General features: G+C 31.8%; 2 protein-coding genes across 4 annotated transcripts in view; one reads left to right on the forward strand and one right to left on the reverse strand.

Moving 5' to 3' along the window:
- Window positions 1–3,250, forward strand: LOC109157915 (gibberellin 2-beta-dioxygenase 8-like). The gene is made up of 3 exons (XM_019305748.1): window positions 1–581; window positions 2,405–2,747; window positions 2,935–3,250. Exons 1-3 carry the CDS (start codon window positions 115–117, stop codon window positions 3,151–3,153), a joined length of 1,029 nt encoding a protein of 342 aa, XP_019161293.1. The 5' UTR covers window positions 1–114; the 3' UTR covers window positions 3,154–3,250.
- LOC109157884 (gibberellin 2-beta-dioxygenase 8) overlaps window positions 3,138–18,448 on the reverse strand; it is a 24,933-nt gene continuing 9,622 nt past the window's right edge. For 2 of the 3 annotated variants that reach the window (XM_019305746.1, XM_019305742.1), the window contains 3 exons: window positions 15,786–16,198; window positions 3,616–3,958; window positions 3,138–3,428 (listed from right to left, as the gene is read on the reverse strand). In XM_019305746.1, the coding sequence (XP_019161291.1) occupies window positions 3,150–3,428; window positions 3,616–3,958; window positions 15,786–16,198 (1,035 nt within the window). In that variant the 3' untranslated portion in view covers window positions 3,138–3,149. Of the gene's footprint in view, window positions 3,429–3,615; window positions 3,959–13,973; window positions 14,091–15,785; window positions 16,199–18,448 lie in introns of those variants that run through there. The other variant, XM_019305747.1, reaches the window with a different exon arrangement.

The raw sequence follows: 18,448 nt of genomic DNA on the forward strand, positions 1-18,448 counted from the left end.
ATAACGCCATTAAAATTGATGGAGACTGAGAGAGTGTGTTCACACCTAGTCGTGTTTGTGTTTTTTATTACCTCGTAGATCGAACACCAAACAAAACAGATCGAGAGAAAAAACATGTCGCAGCAGCCAGACTACGAATCCTACCCTCCGCTGTTTCGTCCATCGTCGTCTGTCAACCCAAACCACGGCGGCGTTGAGAAAGGCTCGCCGGAAATGGAGGCGGCGGCGGAAGGAGACGGCGGTGTTCCCGTCATAGATTTTGAGTGCATAAAGAAGGACGGGGAAAAGGTAACAGAGGCTTGCAGAGATTGGGGTTTTTTCAGGTTGGTGAACCACGGAATCCCAGAAAGTTTGATGAGTCAAATGTTGGAACGTGCGAGGGAGTTGTTTTCCATGGCCTACGAAGCCAAGCAGGCAGCGTTCAACAGCGGCGCCGCATCCTACTTCTGGGGTACGGCGGCGGTGACGCCGTCAGGGGCGGCGCTGGCCGCCAGCAACTTCCATTGGATGGAAGGGCTGAACATTCCGCTAAGCAAAGTGCCGCAGCTTCATTACGAAGATCCGATGCTCGAATCTTTCAGGTCAGCTTTTCGATCACTACTTTATGCAATCATTGGTTATGTTGTGATACTCAATTTAATTATTGACTATAATAATAATTTTGTTTGATTTCGTTTTAAATGTCATTTTTTTTTTTTGTATTTAATTGGTTTATGGATTTTGATGATTTTTACCTAATTAAATCATTTGTAAATGTAGTTCGATATCTTTTTTTTTTTTTAATATTAATATACATCTTAGTATTCGAGTGATTGATTTTATTTAAATTAGTCATAGACTATTATTGTTAATAACCAATTTAATCATTGACTAATTATGTTTTTTTTTTTGAATTTAGTCCTTGATTCTAATCATTGAGGACTCAATTAAGTAAAACTATAAAAGTCGATGACCCAATTAACCACAAAGACTAAATCAGAGAAAAGTCATTATAGTCAAGGCCTCAGTTGGATATTAACTACCCGTTATATTGTATATGATTCGATTCTTACAAATAAAAGGTATAGAATTGATATGGTTGTGAACACTCATACACAAACACTTTAGAGAATCTGTGGACTATTAAAACATATATCAAAATATTTATATCATTTAGTAAGACTATATAGGACTGAAATTATGAGATCTTCATAATTAAGACCACTAAGGTGTGGCCTAAATCACTAAATGGCCCATGTAAAGTATTTTATTATTATTATTATTATTATTATTATTATTATTATTATTATTATTATTATTATTATTATTATTATTATTATTATTATTATTATTATTATTATTATTAGGGAAAATAGCACTTTTTTCCCCCTGAGTTATATACCTATAGCACTTTCCCCCCTCAATTATTGAAGTGGCTATTTTTCCCCCTGAAATGTTAAATGGACATATTTACCCTTAAAATAAATATTTAAAATAAATATTTTATTTATTTTTCTTCTCCAACAAATTATGACCATAATTTGATTCAAACCAAATAAACACTATAGCAACCAAACCGAAATATTCCAATTACAATTTAGAATCGAAACCCGATATTTAAAGTTTATTAAAATCGCAAACCGGAACGAACGGTTCATGTTCCGAACTGAAAAAATAAAATACATTTATTGTTGAATTTAGACTATTTTAAAATTAAAAAAAAAAAAACAAAATTTTAAAATAAAGACGGTTCAAAATCGCGAACCGGATCTGGAACCCCTGGTTCACGGTTCAGCCGTTCAGGATCCAATTTGTTTGATTCATAATTTTAATAAATTGAAATCCAAATGTTAGGTTATAGATCTGAATCATAACCGAAAATTTTTAATTCGATTGCTTTAGTGTCCGGTTCTGTTCGAACCAAACCGTGGTCATCCCTACGTATACGCAATAATTTGTTGGAGAAGTAAAATAAATAAAATATTTACTTTAAGGATAGAAATGTCAATTTAATATATCAGGGGGAAAAACCACCACTTTTAGAATAATTGAGGGGACTAATGTGCTTACCTAAATAATTGAGGGGGAAAAAGTGCTATAAGTATGTAACTCAGGGGGAAAAAGTGCCATTTTCCCTTATTATTATTATTATTATTATTATTATTATTATTATTATTATTATTATTATGTCCTCACCCCATCTTTGTATTGGTATTTTGTATTTGAGAATCTTACATGCCTCCTCATTTTCTATTCCATTTTTACTCCATATTTAGGTGGTTTGGTCTCATATATTAATGTAGAAAAAAGTGTAGGTCATTGTTTTTATTTAAAGCTATTACTTCAACCAATAAAATCATGACATAAGTTTTACAGTGTTAATTAAGAGTATATGTATCATATTTGTTTGTATTTTTGGGTGTAGATCCTTGGTAGAAGAATATGGAAAGCATCAAGCTAGGGTGGGGAAGGCAATATACAAAGCATTGTGGAGGAAAGTAGAATTGGGAACATTAAAGTTGTCAAAATACGATGAACCATCAACAAGGTATTTCTCAGAAGATACTGGAGTATTACGTGTACACCGATACCCTCGGTGTTTGGAGGCTAATCGGGCATGGGGTGTAGACGTACACACTGATAGTTCACTCCTCACAATCTTGCACCAAGATCTTGTTGGAGGGCTTCAAGTCTACAAGGATAATCAATGGATCCAAGTCAAGCCTATCCCCAACACCCTCATTGTCAACATTGGAGATATGTTCCAGGTTTCATCTTTGTCTTTTTGTTTTTACTTTAAATAAAATGAAACTTTTTTTTGCCTAAAACTCTAAAAATGAGGGGAGAATAATAACGTGTGATCGATGTTCTCTTTTTACCTTAAAATTGTCAACAAGTAAAAGTATATTTTGTTTGAACTTATTGTATATTGATTACATGGTTGATGATTTGCAGGCGATTAGTGATGACAAGTATGTTAGTGTAAACCACAAGGTGAAAGTGAACGAAGAAAAGGAGAGAATATCTGTGGGATATTTTGTTTTCCCAGAAGATGATGTCGTGATAGAGAGCTCCAAGTACAAGCCCTTCACTTATGCCCAATTTCGGGCTCAAGTGCAACATGACATTAAGAGTGTTGGCTTTAAGATTGGTCTGCACAATTTCAAGCGTTAGTTGTCAACTCTTTTAATACCAATACTCATATCCATCTCTGAATAGAGTGAATTTTTCTCAAATGTCATATGAAATATTTTGCAATTCCTGTTTTCTATTATTCTCAAAAACTTATATTTGAGACTTAATTGGACATAAGTGAAGGGCTTGTACTTGGAGCTCTCAATCACGACATCATCTTCTGGGAAAACAAAATATCCCACAGATATTCTCTCCTTTTCTTCGTTCACTTTCACCTTGTGGTTTACACTAACATACTTGTCATCACTAATCGCCTGCAAATCATCAACCATGTAATCAATCTACCATAAGTTCAAACAAAATGCACTTTTACTTGTTGACAATTTTAAGGTAAAAAGAGAACATCGATCACACGTTATTATTCTCCCCTCATTTTTAGAGTTTTGGCAAAAAAAAAAATTCATTTTATTTAAAGTAAAAACAAAAAGACAAAGATGAAACCTGGAACATATCTCCAATGTTGACAATGAGGGTGTTGGGGATAGGCTTGACTTGGATCCATTGATTATCCTTGTAGTCTTGAAGCCCTCCAACAAGATCTTGGTGCAAGATTGTGAGGAGTGAACTATCAGTGTGTACGTCTACACCCCATGCCCGATTAGCCTCCAAACACCGAGGGTATCGGTGTACACGTAATACTCCAGTATCTTCTGAGAAATACCTTATTGATAGTTCATCGTATTTTGACAACTTTAATGTTCCCAATTCTACTTTCCTCCACAATGCTTCGTATATTGCCTTCCCCACCCTAGCTTGATGCTTTCCGTATTCTTCTACCAAGGATCTACACCCAAAAATACAAACAAATATGATACATGATACATATATATACTCTTAATTAACACACTAAAACTTTCGTTACATGTCATGATTTTATTGGTAGAAGTAACAACTTTGAATAAAAACAGTGACCCACACTTTTTTCTACATTAATAAGACCAAACCACCTAAGTATGTAGTAAAAATGGAATAGAAAATAAGGGTGCATGTAAGATTCTCAGATACAAAATACCAATACAAAGATGGCGTGAGGACATAATAATAATAATAATAATAATAATAATAATAATAATAATAATAATACCAGCATATATCAATTCTCTAAAGTGTTTGTGTATGAGTGTTCACAACCATATTCTCTAAAGTGTTTGTGTATGAGTGTTCACAACCATATCAATTATATACCTTTTATTTGTAAGAATCGAACCATATACAACATAACGAGTTAATATCTAATTTAGGCCTTGACTATAATGACTTTCTCTGATTTAGTCTTTGTGGGTAATTGGGTCATCGACTCTGATAGCTTTACTTAATTGAGTCCTCAACGATTAAAATAAAAGACTAAATTGAGAAAAATCATATATTAGTCGATGATTAAATTGAATATTAACTACTATAGTCGATGACTAATTTGGATAAAATCACTATACTCGAATGCTAAATTGTGTATTAATATATATAAAAAAAAAATTACCAAACTACATTTATAAATGATTTAATTAGGTAAAATCATCCAAATCTATAAACCATTTAAACACAAAAAAATTAACATTTAAAACGAAATCATACAAAATTATTAACATCACAACATAACCAATGATGTGATAAAGTGATCAAAAAGCTGACCTGAAAGATTCGAGCATCCGATCTTCGTAATGAAGCTGCGGCACTTTGCTTAGCAGAATGTTCAGCCCTTCCATCCAATGGAAGTTGCTGGCGGCCAGCGCCGCCCCTGACGGCGTCACCGCCGCCGTACCCCAGAAGCGCCGCCGCTGTTGAACGCTGCCTGCTTAGCTTCGAATGCTATGGAAAACAACTCCCCCGCACGTTCCAACATTTGACTCATCAAACTTTCTGGGATTAATCCGTGGTTCACCAACCTGAAAAAACCCCATTCTCTGCAAGCCTCTGTTACCTTTTCCCCGTCCTTCTTCATGCACTCAAAATCTATGACGGGAACACCGCCGTCTCCTTCCGCCGCCGCCTCCATTTCCGGCGAGCCTTTCTCAACGCCGCCGTGGTTTGGGTTGACAGACGACGACGGACGAAACAGCGGAGGGTAGGATTCGTAGTCTGGCTGCTGCGACATGTTTTTTCTCTCGATCTGTTTTGTTTGGTGTTCGATCTACGAGGTAATCAAAAACACAAACACGACCAGGTGTGAACACACTCTCTCAGTCTCCATCAATTTTAATGGCGCTACCATCCATATTACTGCTCTTACCGTGAAATAATTACATATGACAAATATAAAAAAGGCCCACACTGCATTCAACATAAAGTAAATAAATAAATAAATTTTATATACAGTTTGTGTAACTTATGGCCTGATGCATGCAATCTGACATGGTTACAGACTTATAGCGACCCAATTTCCGAAATTACTTATAGCGACCCAATTTCGAAAATTAGAGGGTGGTATTAAGGATCGTTATGCTGTGTATCCGTATGCACATGTATGGTGCATACAGATGCAAAAATGATGTTGTTTTATTAAAAATGCGCATCCTATTTAAAAAAAAAAACTTCAGTTTCGATTCCCCTCAACAGCATTATTTTGTTCATAGATTCTGGAATTTTAGTTCATTGATTATGGATATTTAGACGTGAATCGAAACTGATTTTTTTTTCATTCATGCTGGATAATTAGTTCATTCATTATGGATTTTTAGTTCATTCATTATGGATTTTTAGTTCATTCATTCTGGAATTTTAGTTCATAGATTCTGGAATTTTAGTTCATCGATTATGAAATTTTAGTTCAAATTATGCACAATATAATGTTGTTGTTGGGATTCGAAACTGATTTTTTTTTTTAAATAAGACGCGTGTTTTTAATAAAACGATGTCGTTTTTGCATCCGTATGCACCATGCATGGTGCATACGGATGCACAACATAATTTGCCGTCGTATTAATTAGGGGCAAATTATTTCGTAGACTCGGATTTATTTTGCAATGTAAATTCGAATCCAAAAATATACAATTTATATATTGAATGTTCACAATTTACATACTATAGAGTTTTGAATCCAACCATTAACCCTTAATAACTTTAGAAATCCCAAGATAGGCAAAGCATCGAAGACACAACAATACATAGGGCCGATGAATGACTGTTGAATTTGTTTGATTTATGAGATTTGCCGATTGTGAGGACGAGAGATTGTGAAATTGTTGAGTATAACATTGATTATATTGTTTGATTATAATTGCACCATTAATATCCATTGACCTTTGTCACCTCAATCTTCTTCGTCTTCATCACCACGCTGATAAGCACGACGTCCAGTCGATCCAGATCGTGAACCATATCAAGAATTTGTTAGATATATATAGGGATGACAACAGGCGGGGGGCGAGGAGTATACTCCCCGTCCTAGGCGGAGAATAGAAAAAATTCCATGTCCCTGTTCCCTTGGAGAATTTGGCGTAGACGGGATCGGAATTCCCATCCCCGATTTCTAATTGTATTCTTTGCTAGTTGATAAATAAAAATATTTCCTATTTTTCATTCATTAATTTAATATTTATTTTTTTAAAAAAAATCTCTAATTGTTTCATTTGTAAAATTATTTTACAATTTTCTGCCTTGTATATTGAAAAAATATGTAAACAAAGCATATTTTCTATTTTATTTTGTTAATTTTTTTAAAGTAAAAATTTTCTCTAATTAGTAAGAGCACAGAATCATGGCAATAAATTTGAATACAAAATTTCTTTAATAAGCTTGGCTGCTAAAAATATGATAAATGAGGCAACAGAATAGTGGGTAGTGGGCTACTGTAAAATGACTAAAACTAATAATATAATTCCTTATATATATATATATATATATATATATATATATATATATATATATATATATATATATTAGTATTTTGTACGCGTGATGCGCGAAAATTTATACCCAATATTAAAATATTGTTAAGTAACAAAATTTAAAAAATTAGTTAAAATTACGTATTCGTTAAAGTGATGATACTTTTGAATTATCATATATTTGAATAATATAGTGATCAAAACAATATATATATATATATATATATATATATATATATATATATATTTATATAATATGTATATATTTATATAATATGTATGTATATTATGGGTGTTAGCTTAGTATTATTTGTAAATTATTATTATATAAATATATATATATATATATATATATATATATATATATATATATATGATACAAAAATATAATTTAACATTCATATAAATATTTAATTAAAATATAATTTATAATTAAATTAATTGTTATATGATAATTTTAATAAAATGATAATTAAAAATAGGAAAAAGATATGATACATGTAGGTGTATGGTAAGATTGATGGATATATTAAATACTAACGTTGTTATAACAGTATAAAGGCGATTTTGTCCAATACAAATGAAATGTACAACAATTAAAGCAAAATGTATATATTTATTAGCATATAAAAAAAAGGGACAAAAATCAAGGACATAACGTGTATTGGCACATATTGTGTTTTTAGATATATATATATATATATATATATATATATCACACATAAGCCTTTTATTTTTAGTATGAATATTTTTTTAATTTTGTAATTTGTTTCATGATAACATTTTGGTTGATGTCAAGTGGGATGGTATTTGGCTACACGTACCATCATTAAACAAATAAAGTAGTCAAATAGTGGATTCACATGTATGTCAAATTGTCAATTCACATTTCACTCTTCCTTTTACTTTTTTTTTTTTTTAGTTTGATGTTCAATTCAATTCAATTGTTTTGAACCTATTACCATAATTATCGTATTTTTGGTCCTACCTGAGTAGAAGCACATTCATTCATATTTATTTTGAGAATTATGATGGGCTGGCTAGAATCATGCAAGTTAATTATCTTCCAAATAACAAAACAACAAAAGGTACGGGTTTCAAAAAAAAAAAAAAAACAACAAAAGTATTGGTTCGTGGTCCTCTTGCAATTGTTATCCCGTGGAACCGTAAGGTGGATACCGTTCTATGTTCATAATTACTGATATCTATATTTATAATTATAAATCTCTATGTTCATAATTTTTGAACTTCATATTTATAATTATTGAACTCTATATGCACAATTACAGAACTCTATGTTTAGAAATATATTGTCAATATATATATATATATATATATATATATATATATATATATATATATATATATATATATTATGCATATATAATTTATAATTAAATTAATTGTTATATGATAATTTTAATAAAATGATAATTAAAAATAGGAAAAAGATATGATACATGTATGTGTATGGTAAGATTGGTGGATATATTAAATACTAGCGGTGTTATAACGGTGTAAGGGTGATTTTGTCCAATACAAATGAAATGTACAACAATTAAAGCAAAATGTATATATTTATTAGCATATAAAAAAGTGACAAAAATCAAGGACATAACTTGTATTGACACATATTATGTTTATTATATATATTATTCGGGAACGGGGCGGGGAGGTTAGGGGTATCCCCGTCTCTATTGGGGAATTTCACAAATTCCTCGTCCCCCATCTTTGACGGGACGGGGCATATTGTCATCCCTAGATCTATATGTAATTTTGCCATAATTTTCTTGATAGGTTTTTTCAAATTTTGAGGAATTTTATTGACAGTGTGACCTGCAGGTAAATCTTCATTTTTATTTTATTTTATTTTATTTTTAGGTTTTTATTAAAGAATCAAGTAAATTTACAAGCTACGTATTGTGTTCTATGAAAATCATGTAATTAACTTTTCAAAGTGATTTATTAATAGTTTTGTCTTTTATTTTTGTAGTATAGCTTGTTAATTGATTGTATAAAAAATATATAGCTTTTTCATTGAAATGAGTAAATTTGCAAGCTACGTGTTGTAATTTATAATATATTTCGTATTTGAATAATCTTATTTGTATTTGGTATTTTATATTTGAATCTTGTATTTGAACATTTTTTAATTTAGAGTTAATACCCAAAATGGTCCCTCGACTATGTCATAATTACCAATTTGGTCCTCAACTAACATTCTTACCCAATTAAGTCCTCAACTATGTAATTTTTACTCAATTAAGTCCTCAACTATACAATTCTTACCCAATTTAGTCCTCAATTATACAATTCTTACCCAATTTAGTCCTCTGTATTAATTTGATTGTTTGTTGACAGTCAAAAGTCGGGATAAAATTATAATTTTACAAGATTTCTCATTCCTCTCCATTTAGCAGCGCCAAACCATGCAGCAATACACTCCGATCAGATTTCGATCGTCAAAAAATCGTTGGAAATCAAATTCATGGGCTATCCGATGCATAACCACTACTTCGATACTGACAGGTTTAGAACCCAACCGGAGCTTATTGCTACATGGTTTGGCGCTGCTAAATGAGGAGGAAGGAGAAAACTTGTAAAATTACAACTTTATTTCCACTTTTGACAGTCAACAAACAGCCAAATTGACAAAGGACTAAATTGAGTAAAAATTGTATAGTTGAGGACTTAATTGGGTAAGAATGATAGTCGAGGACCTAATTGGTAATTACGACATAGTCAAGGGACTATTTTGGGTATTAACTCTTTAATTTATTTTACCTTTACTTCTTTGCCCCCACTCAAAGGAAATTCTAACTTTGTCCCTATATGTATGCATTGGATGATTGGTATAGTAGCTTGTGTGCATTTATGAAGAGTCTCACGAGACTTATGAGAATATGCGAACTCATCATTTGATTATTACTATTACTATATATATTAAAGTAGGTAAAATCTGAATTATGATCCCAATTTACCATCAATTCACCACTTATCGAGCTTTCCAATTAGGCCTTCTAGCTCATTTCAGGCATATCAAGCATATAAAATATGAGACGTGTATAGAGAAGTGAATTTTTTGTACTGATCACATGTCTACATGAGTTGATGCATATAGGATGCACGTATTTGATAATTCGCCAAATGAAATTCTGTCACTTTTAAGTTTTAACTAAGCTTGTAAATGAGTCCAGCCGAACTCGAGTTCAATAAAGCTTTAAAATTGAAGCTCGAGCTTGGGTCATTAATCACTCACTACGTTTTCTTTCATAGATGTTAATTGCAGATAGAATCATATCAATTAGGAAAAAGTGTCAAATTGACCCCCTAAGTCGAATGGATAGTGCAATTGGGTCCCCTAAGTGAAAAAAGCTTCATTCAGGTTCCCTAAACCTGTAAAATTGTTCAATTAAGTCCAAGTTGACTTGTTTATCAGATTAAATGCATACGGTGTTGACACGTGTCCTTATTTTATTTTTTATTAAAAATATTATTTATTATAAATTAATTAAAATAATAATAATAATAATTAAAAAATAAAAAATTTAATTTTTTTTTAAAAAAAAAAAAAAACAGCCACCAGTTGTCGACGCCGGACAGCCGAAGGCTGTCTTCCTTCTTCAAGGACAACCGTGGTCGTCCGGCCACGACTGTTTAAGGAAGACGGCCATGACCGTCTTCTAGATCTGGACGTGGACTACGGCCTTCGCCGCTGCCCTGACGAAGGGGGCTGGAACGGCCGTCTTCCTTAGACGGCTGTGGCCGGACGGCCACGACTGTTTTTTTTTTTTTTTTTAATATATATATAAATATTTTTAATTATTATTATTATTATTTTAATTAATTTATAATAAATAATATTTTAAAAAAATAATAATAAAGACACTTGTCAACACCGTATGCATTTAACCTGATAAACAAGTCAACTTGGACTTAATTGAACAATTTTACAGGTTTAGGGGACCTGAATGGAGCTTTTTTCACTTAAGGGACCCAATTGCACTATCCACTCGACTTAGGGGGCCAATTTGATACTTTTTCCTATCAATTAATCAACTAAATGAAGTAGACACTACCTAGATTCGCAAGGGAGGGGGGTAGTGTAATTGGCTTCTAGCATCGTCGTCAGATGTCGCCTTTGTCGTAGATTCGTGGCCTCGCGAGGGGACTGAGGGAGGCGGCAGCGTTGGCTGTTAGCTTCGTCGTCAATTGTCGTTGCAGGGCGTCGTCGTCGACCGTCGCTTTAGTTAAGTTTGGCAGCTTGAAGGAGTGACTGAGACACAATTCTGTTAGGAATAGGGAATTTAATTTAGGGACTTTAGATGTTATAAATTTAGATTATAGGGATTTGAAACTTGAATTTTAATTTTGAATTGTTAAATGGTTACTTCTATAAATTATATGTTATATGAGTGGCTTGATGATTCATAAGTCAAAAATATAAACTATAAACTGTAAAAACCACAAAAAAATTTCACGCACCGAAAAAGGTTTTTTTTTTTTTTTTTTTTTTTTTTTTTTAAATCAACGAAAAACCAAGCACACACCAAAAATCCAAACTAACAAAAACTTAACAAAATCGCATAATTTTCTTCAAAATAAGCCCAATTCGAAATAGACATAATGGAGACAAACACCCAAAACCCCCAAACGGAAAACCCTAACAAAATTAGAAAATAACAATGAGCAATTCGACAAGGCGGACATCAAGAACACATATGCAACCACATACGAAGTTGCACACCAACAAACACCCAACAAAGACATCAAAAAAAAAAAAAAAACATAAACTAAAACACGGAAAAAAAGGAGAAAGAAAAAGACAATACAAAGACATCGACCTCGGCTCAGTGGTTGTGACGTTGGTCATGTCCGTTTACTTTGCCGGTGGCCCCCTCAGTCTGCCGTGAATGATCACGTCGACTTCGAAGAGAAGGAAACAAAGGAGAGCTTTTTGGTTTCAAAACTAAAAAAAGGAAAGAAAGAAAGTGGGGTAGTGTAAGACGGAAAGGCGGGCGAAAAAAAATGAACCTTAAAAAAAAAAAAAAAAAAAAAAAAGGAGCTAAAGCTACAAGAATACCCCCAGTCCGGCGAATGAAGAAAAGTTTATCGAAGTTGAGTCGAGCTTTGACCGTGCGAGCAACTTGACTCATTTGCATCCTTATTTTTAACTCTAAATTGTATAGGAACAAAACTTTCCTTCATTGCCAAAATAAAATCCAAAATAGTAAAATGCATTAAATCAAGTAAATAAATATATTATAAAGTTATGAATCCAACCATAAACCCTTAATAACTTTAGAAATTACAGGATGGGCAAAGCATCGAAGCTGCAACGTAACTACCTAGTGCCAATGAATGACTGTCGAAGTTGCTTGATTGATGAGATTTTTCATTTGTGAGAGTGAGGGATTGTGAAATTGTTGAGTAGAATAGTGATTATATTGTTTGATCATAATTGCGCCATTGATATTCATTGACCTTTGTCATCTCAACCTTTTTCTTCTTCATCATCCTGACGTCTAGTCGGTCCTAATCGTGAGCCATATCAAGAATTTCTGGGATTTGTTTGTAATTTTGCTCTAATTACTTGCGAATCTTGCCCTAATTTTCTAGTTGCATTTTTGCAAATTTTGAGGAATTTTATTGACAATTTGACCTGTAGGTAAATCTTCATTTTTATTTTATTTTATATTTTTGAATTTTTATCAAAGAATCAAGTAAATTTGCAAGCTACGTGTTGTGTTATTTGAAAATAAAGTAATTAACTTTTCAAAAATATTTGAGTTTAAGTTTAGCTCAAACTCGGATCAAAATTAAAGTTGACCGAACTTAAATCGAATTTTGGCTGTGCAATTTACGAGTGACTTGACTCATTTGCACCCCTATTTTAAATTGTATAGGAACGAAACTTTCAATTCCTTCATTGCCCAAATAAAATCCAAAATAGTAGAATACATTAAATCAATTAAGCAAATACGGAGTATATTATAGAGCTCTGAATCCAACCATAAACCCTTAATGAAGTCAAATAATTGAGGATATATATATATATACACACACACACACACAAACACATACATAGTTGCTTCAACTATGAACTCCACATAATTAATTTACTTAATTTATTTGCAAATTGTTCAAATAATTAGTTCAACTAGGAGTCACATATAAGAGGGAGTATTTTCCATCACTACCATTGAAAATCAACTATAGTCCTCAATTTTAAAAGAAAAGAAACCACATGTAAAAATAAAATTAAAATTTTAAAAATTAGAAAAACAGTTCCTTGGTTTCTAGAAGATATAATGGTCTCCTTTAGATAGGCTTGTGTATATTAGCCTATTAGGATATAACATTATTAGAATTAATGGTGTGTTAATATAATTGGTGGAATTAATAACTTGTACATTTTGTCTTCATTCATATACTTTCTAATTTTACCATTCTCTAATCTCTACGGTCCACATATCCCTCATATATGTTCCTTATAAACTTCCCTTCCTTACATGCATGTCATCATCCATCTGACTTTTTTTAATTTGTGCTGATCAACCCATGGACGCCTAATGAATAGAAACCATATCAGGAATATAATGATTGGAAGGAACAAAAAAATATTTCCACCACGTTTTAAGTTTAATTTATCTCTAATTGTCTAAACCTAACAATATAATTCTTTACATTATTCATTGAGTATCCATTAATTAATTGATCGCATCGATCACAAGTAGTTAAAAAAAAAAAAGAATTTATTAATTAAATATAATAAAATTCAGTCAGATACGAGTCATACTACCATACTAAGAAAGAAATATTAGGAGGTGGGTAACAGTATTCTTAAACTCTTCTTTCTTTTGCAAACATTTTTAACTTAAAACAAAACATTTTCAACCAAAAAAGGAAAGAAAAGTAAAAAAGACCAAACCAAACTGAATTGAAGTCTCAAATATAAGTTTTTGAGAATAACATAAAACAGGAATTGCAAAATATTTCATATGACATTTGAGGAAAATTCACTCTATTCAGAGATGGATATGAGTATTGGTATTAAAAGAGTTGAAAACTAACGCTTGAAATTGTGCAGACCAATCTTAAAGCCAACACTCTTAATGTCATGTTGCACTTGAGCCCGAAATTGGGCATAAGTGAAGGGCTTGTACTTGGAGCTCTCAATCACGACATCATCTTCTGGGAAAACAAAATATCCCACAGATATTCTCTCATTTTCTTCGTTCACTTTCACCTTGTGCTTTACACTAATATACTTGTCATCACTAATCGCCTGCAAATCATCAACCATGTAATTAATCTACAATAAGTTCAAACAAAATGCACTTTTACTTGTCGACAATTTTAAGGTAAAAAGAGAACATCGATCACACATTATTATTCTCCCCTCATTTTTAGAGTTTTAGGCAAAAAAAAAGTTTCATTTTATTTAAAGTAAAAACAAAAAGACAAAGATGAAACCTGGAACATATCTCCAATGTTGACAATGAGGGTGTTGGGGATCGGCTTGACTTGGATCCATTGATTATCCTTGTAGACTTGAAGCCCTCCAACAAGATCTTGGTGCAAGATTGTGAGGAGTGAACTATCAGTGTGTTCGTCTACACCCCATGCCCGATTAGCCTCCAAACACCGAGGGTATCGGTGTACACGTAATACTCCAGTATCTTCTGAGAAATACCTTGTTGAAGATTCATCGTATTTTGACAACTTTAATGTTCCCAACTCAACTTTCCTCCACAATGCTTCGTATATTGCCTTCCCCACCCTAACTTGATGCTTTTCATATTCTTCTACCAAGGATCTACACCCAAAAATACAAACAAATATGATACATATACTCTTAATTACACAGTAAAACTTTCGTTACATGTTATGATTTTATTAGTAGAAGTAACAACTTTGAATAAAAACAGTGACCCACGCTTTTTTCTACATTAATTAATATGACCAAATTACCTAAGTATGGAGTAAAAATGGAACAGAAAATGAGGGTGCATGTAAGATTCTCAAATACAAAATACCAATACAAAGATGGGGTGAGGACAACAACAACAACAACAATAACAACAACAATAAAGACTTTACATGGGCCATTTAGTGATTTAGGCCACACCTGAGTGGTTTTATTTCCGAAGATCTCATAATTTCAGATCTATAGTCTTACTAAATGATATAAATATCTTGATATATGTTTTAATAGTCTACAGATTCTCTAAAGTGTTTGTGTACGAGTGTTCACAACCATATAAATTCTATACCTTTTATTTGTAAGAATCAAACCATATAGAACATAACGAGTTAATACACAATTTAGGTCTTGACTATAATGACTTTCTCTGATTTAGTCTTTATGGTTAATTGGGTCATCGACTTTGATAGCTTTACTTAATTGAGTCCTCAACGAATAGAATCAATGACTAAATCGAGAAAAATCATATATTAGTCGATGATTAAATTGGATATCAACCACTATAGTCGATGACTAATTTAGATAAAATCATAGTCGAATACTAAATTGTGTATTAATATAAAAAAAATTATCAAACTACATTTACAAATGATTTAATTAGGTAAAATCATGGAAATCCATAAACCAATTAAACACAAACAAAAAAAAAAATGACATTTAAAAAGAAATCAAACAAAACTATTATAGTCAATAACTAAATTGAGTATCATAGCATGACAAATGATGTATACAAAAAAAAAAAAAAAAAAAAAAAAAAAAAAACATATCCAATGATTGGATAAAGTGATCGAAAAGCTGACCTGAAAGATTCGAGCATCGGATCTTCGTAATGAAGCTGCGGCAATTTGCTTAGCAGAATGTTCAGCCCTTCCATCCAATGGAAGTTGCTGGCGGCCAGCGCCGCCCCTGACGGCGTCACCGCCGCCGTGCCCCAGATGTAGGATGCCGCGCCGCTGTTGAACGCTGCCTGCTTGGCTTCGTAGGCCATGGAAAACAACTCCCTCGCACGTTCCAACATTTCACTCATCAAACTTTCTGGGATTCCGTGGTTCGCCAACCTGAAAAAACCCCATTCTCTGCATGCCTCTGTTACCTTTTCCCCGTCCTTCATGCACTCAAAATCTATGACGGGAACGCCGTCTCCTTCCGCCGCCGCCTCCATTTCCGGCGAGCCTTTCTCAACGCCGCCATGGTTTGGGTTGACAGACGACGGACGAAACAGCGGAGGGTAGGATTCGTAGTCTGCCTGCTGCGACATGTTTTTTCTCTCAGTGTGAACACACTCTCTCAGTCTCCACCAATTTTAATGGCGTTAGTTCCCACCCATACATATCACTGCTCTTAATATATAGTATTCAAATATAATTACATATGACAAATATAAAACGGTCTACACAGCATTCCACATAAAGTAAATAAATAAATAGATTCTATATACAATTATCAATTTGTGTATCTGATGCATTCAACCTTACACGGTTACACCCACCCAATTTTGGAAATTGGAGAGTGGTATTAATTAGGGGCAAATTATTTCTTAGACTTGAGTCTACCTTACAATGAGAACTCGAATTCAAAATTCATAATTTATATACTGAATGTTGATAATTTACATACTATATAGTTTTGAATTCAACTATAAATCCTTAATAACTTTAAAAATCGCAAGATGGGCAAAGCATTGAAGTCACAACAATACCTAGGGCCGATGAATGACTGTCGAAGTTGTTTGATACTTTGATTGATGAGATTTGTTGTTTGTGAAGGTGAGGGATTGTGAAATTATTAAGAATAATATTGATTATATGGTTTGATTATAATTGCGCCATTAATATCCATTGAGCTTTTGTAATATCTTCCATTTCATACATAAATGTTATTATTTATTTTGCTAACAATAAAATTGGTATATTCATTGCTGTTATGATGATCTATATCTTAAGAATTGACATGTCATCTTTGGTAGCAGCATTTGATTAACATTTCAAATGATGTTATATGCTTTTTAATATCATTTCTTTTGATTGATCTAATAATAACTGCTATATGAGATCTGTAACTATTTTTCATATATTATTACTGATTATTGTGGTAACAATGTTATGCCCGCAAGCTATTTTTATTATGTCTTTATCTAGACTCATTACAGTTGAAAATGTTAGTTATTATATTTTTCAACTAATATTTTTTGAATTTTAATTTTATTAAGTTGTAAAAAAATTTCCGAAAGAACTTTTCTAAAGGCTTGCGGTTTTGGTAATTGTTTTTTTTTTTTTTTTTTAAATTTTAAGTCTCCTAATTGTTATAATATATGTCATGTTACGATTATGACAATTTATTGTAGTTATGGATTTCTAGCAATTTTGTCATAATTTGACATTTTTAAATTATGGAGTGAGATTTTGAATCACAATTTTGGAAAATGCATATGTTTATGACAATTGGATACTGTTTTACATTTTAGTATTGCCATAATAATTTAGATTATGATGTTAAGAATCATATTTTGAAATTTATTTGAATTTGCTTGTCCAAAACTTTTATAGTAATAATGATGATATTATGTAACATTTAATAATAACAATGCTTATCATTATTATGATTAAATGTTGTTCGGTTACAATTAAGAAAATTGATTATTCCGATCCGTTATTACTGTTATGTAATAATTATTAGAATTATTATAGTAATAACGATTATTGATTTTTTAAACCGATGGATCAATGTTTTGTGCCGTTACTTTCATTATTTGTTTTGGATTTTGATAGTATGATTTTAAATCATAATTTTGAAACTATTTCATTCTTGGTCCAAAACATATGTGTTAATAATGATAATGTTATAATTATTGCTATTAAATGTCAGAGGTTACGATTGAGGAAATTGATTGTTCAATTATGATTGTCACGTAATGTTATTACAGTAATAACGATTATCGATTTTGAACTGAGGAATCAATATGTTGTAACATTGTTATCATTATTGTTTTTGGATTGTGATGCCCACCTTGATTAAGTATGAATATTTGATTTTATATTCATATTTTTGTGTTTATTTTATGCATATAATTAAATTAATGGCATACTATTATTGTTTAAATTATGCAATTTAGTTTTGTGAGAATTTAATTCGTAAATGTCAACATATCATATGGTTTTGATATATTTTCAAAAAAAAAAAAAAATGGTTTTGATATGGTTAGAATTTACAATTTTAAACTAGTTCTCATAAAGTTTACTATATGCATTGTGGAATCATTTTTGTATTGGGCCTACAAGTTAAAACTTTTCAATAATTGAAAAGTATACGGTTATTATAAATTATTATTCAAATTTAATAATCCTTAAAGTTTTGGATACTGTTTTACATTTTAGTTAAAGGCATATGTTTATGGTAATTGGATACTATTTTACATTTTAGTATTGCCATATAATAATTTAGATTATGATGTTAAGAATCATAT

The sequence above is a fragment of the Ipomoea nil genome, unplaced genomic scaffold (assembly GCF_001879475.1).
Source record: "Ipomoea nil cultivar Tokyo-kokei standard unplaced genomic scaffold, Asagao_1.1 scaffold0302, whole genome shotgun sequence".
NCBI lineage: Eukaryota > Viridiplantae > Streptophyta > Magnoliopsida > Solanales > Convolvulaceae > Ipomoea > Ipomoea nil.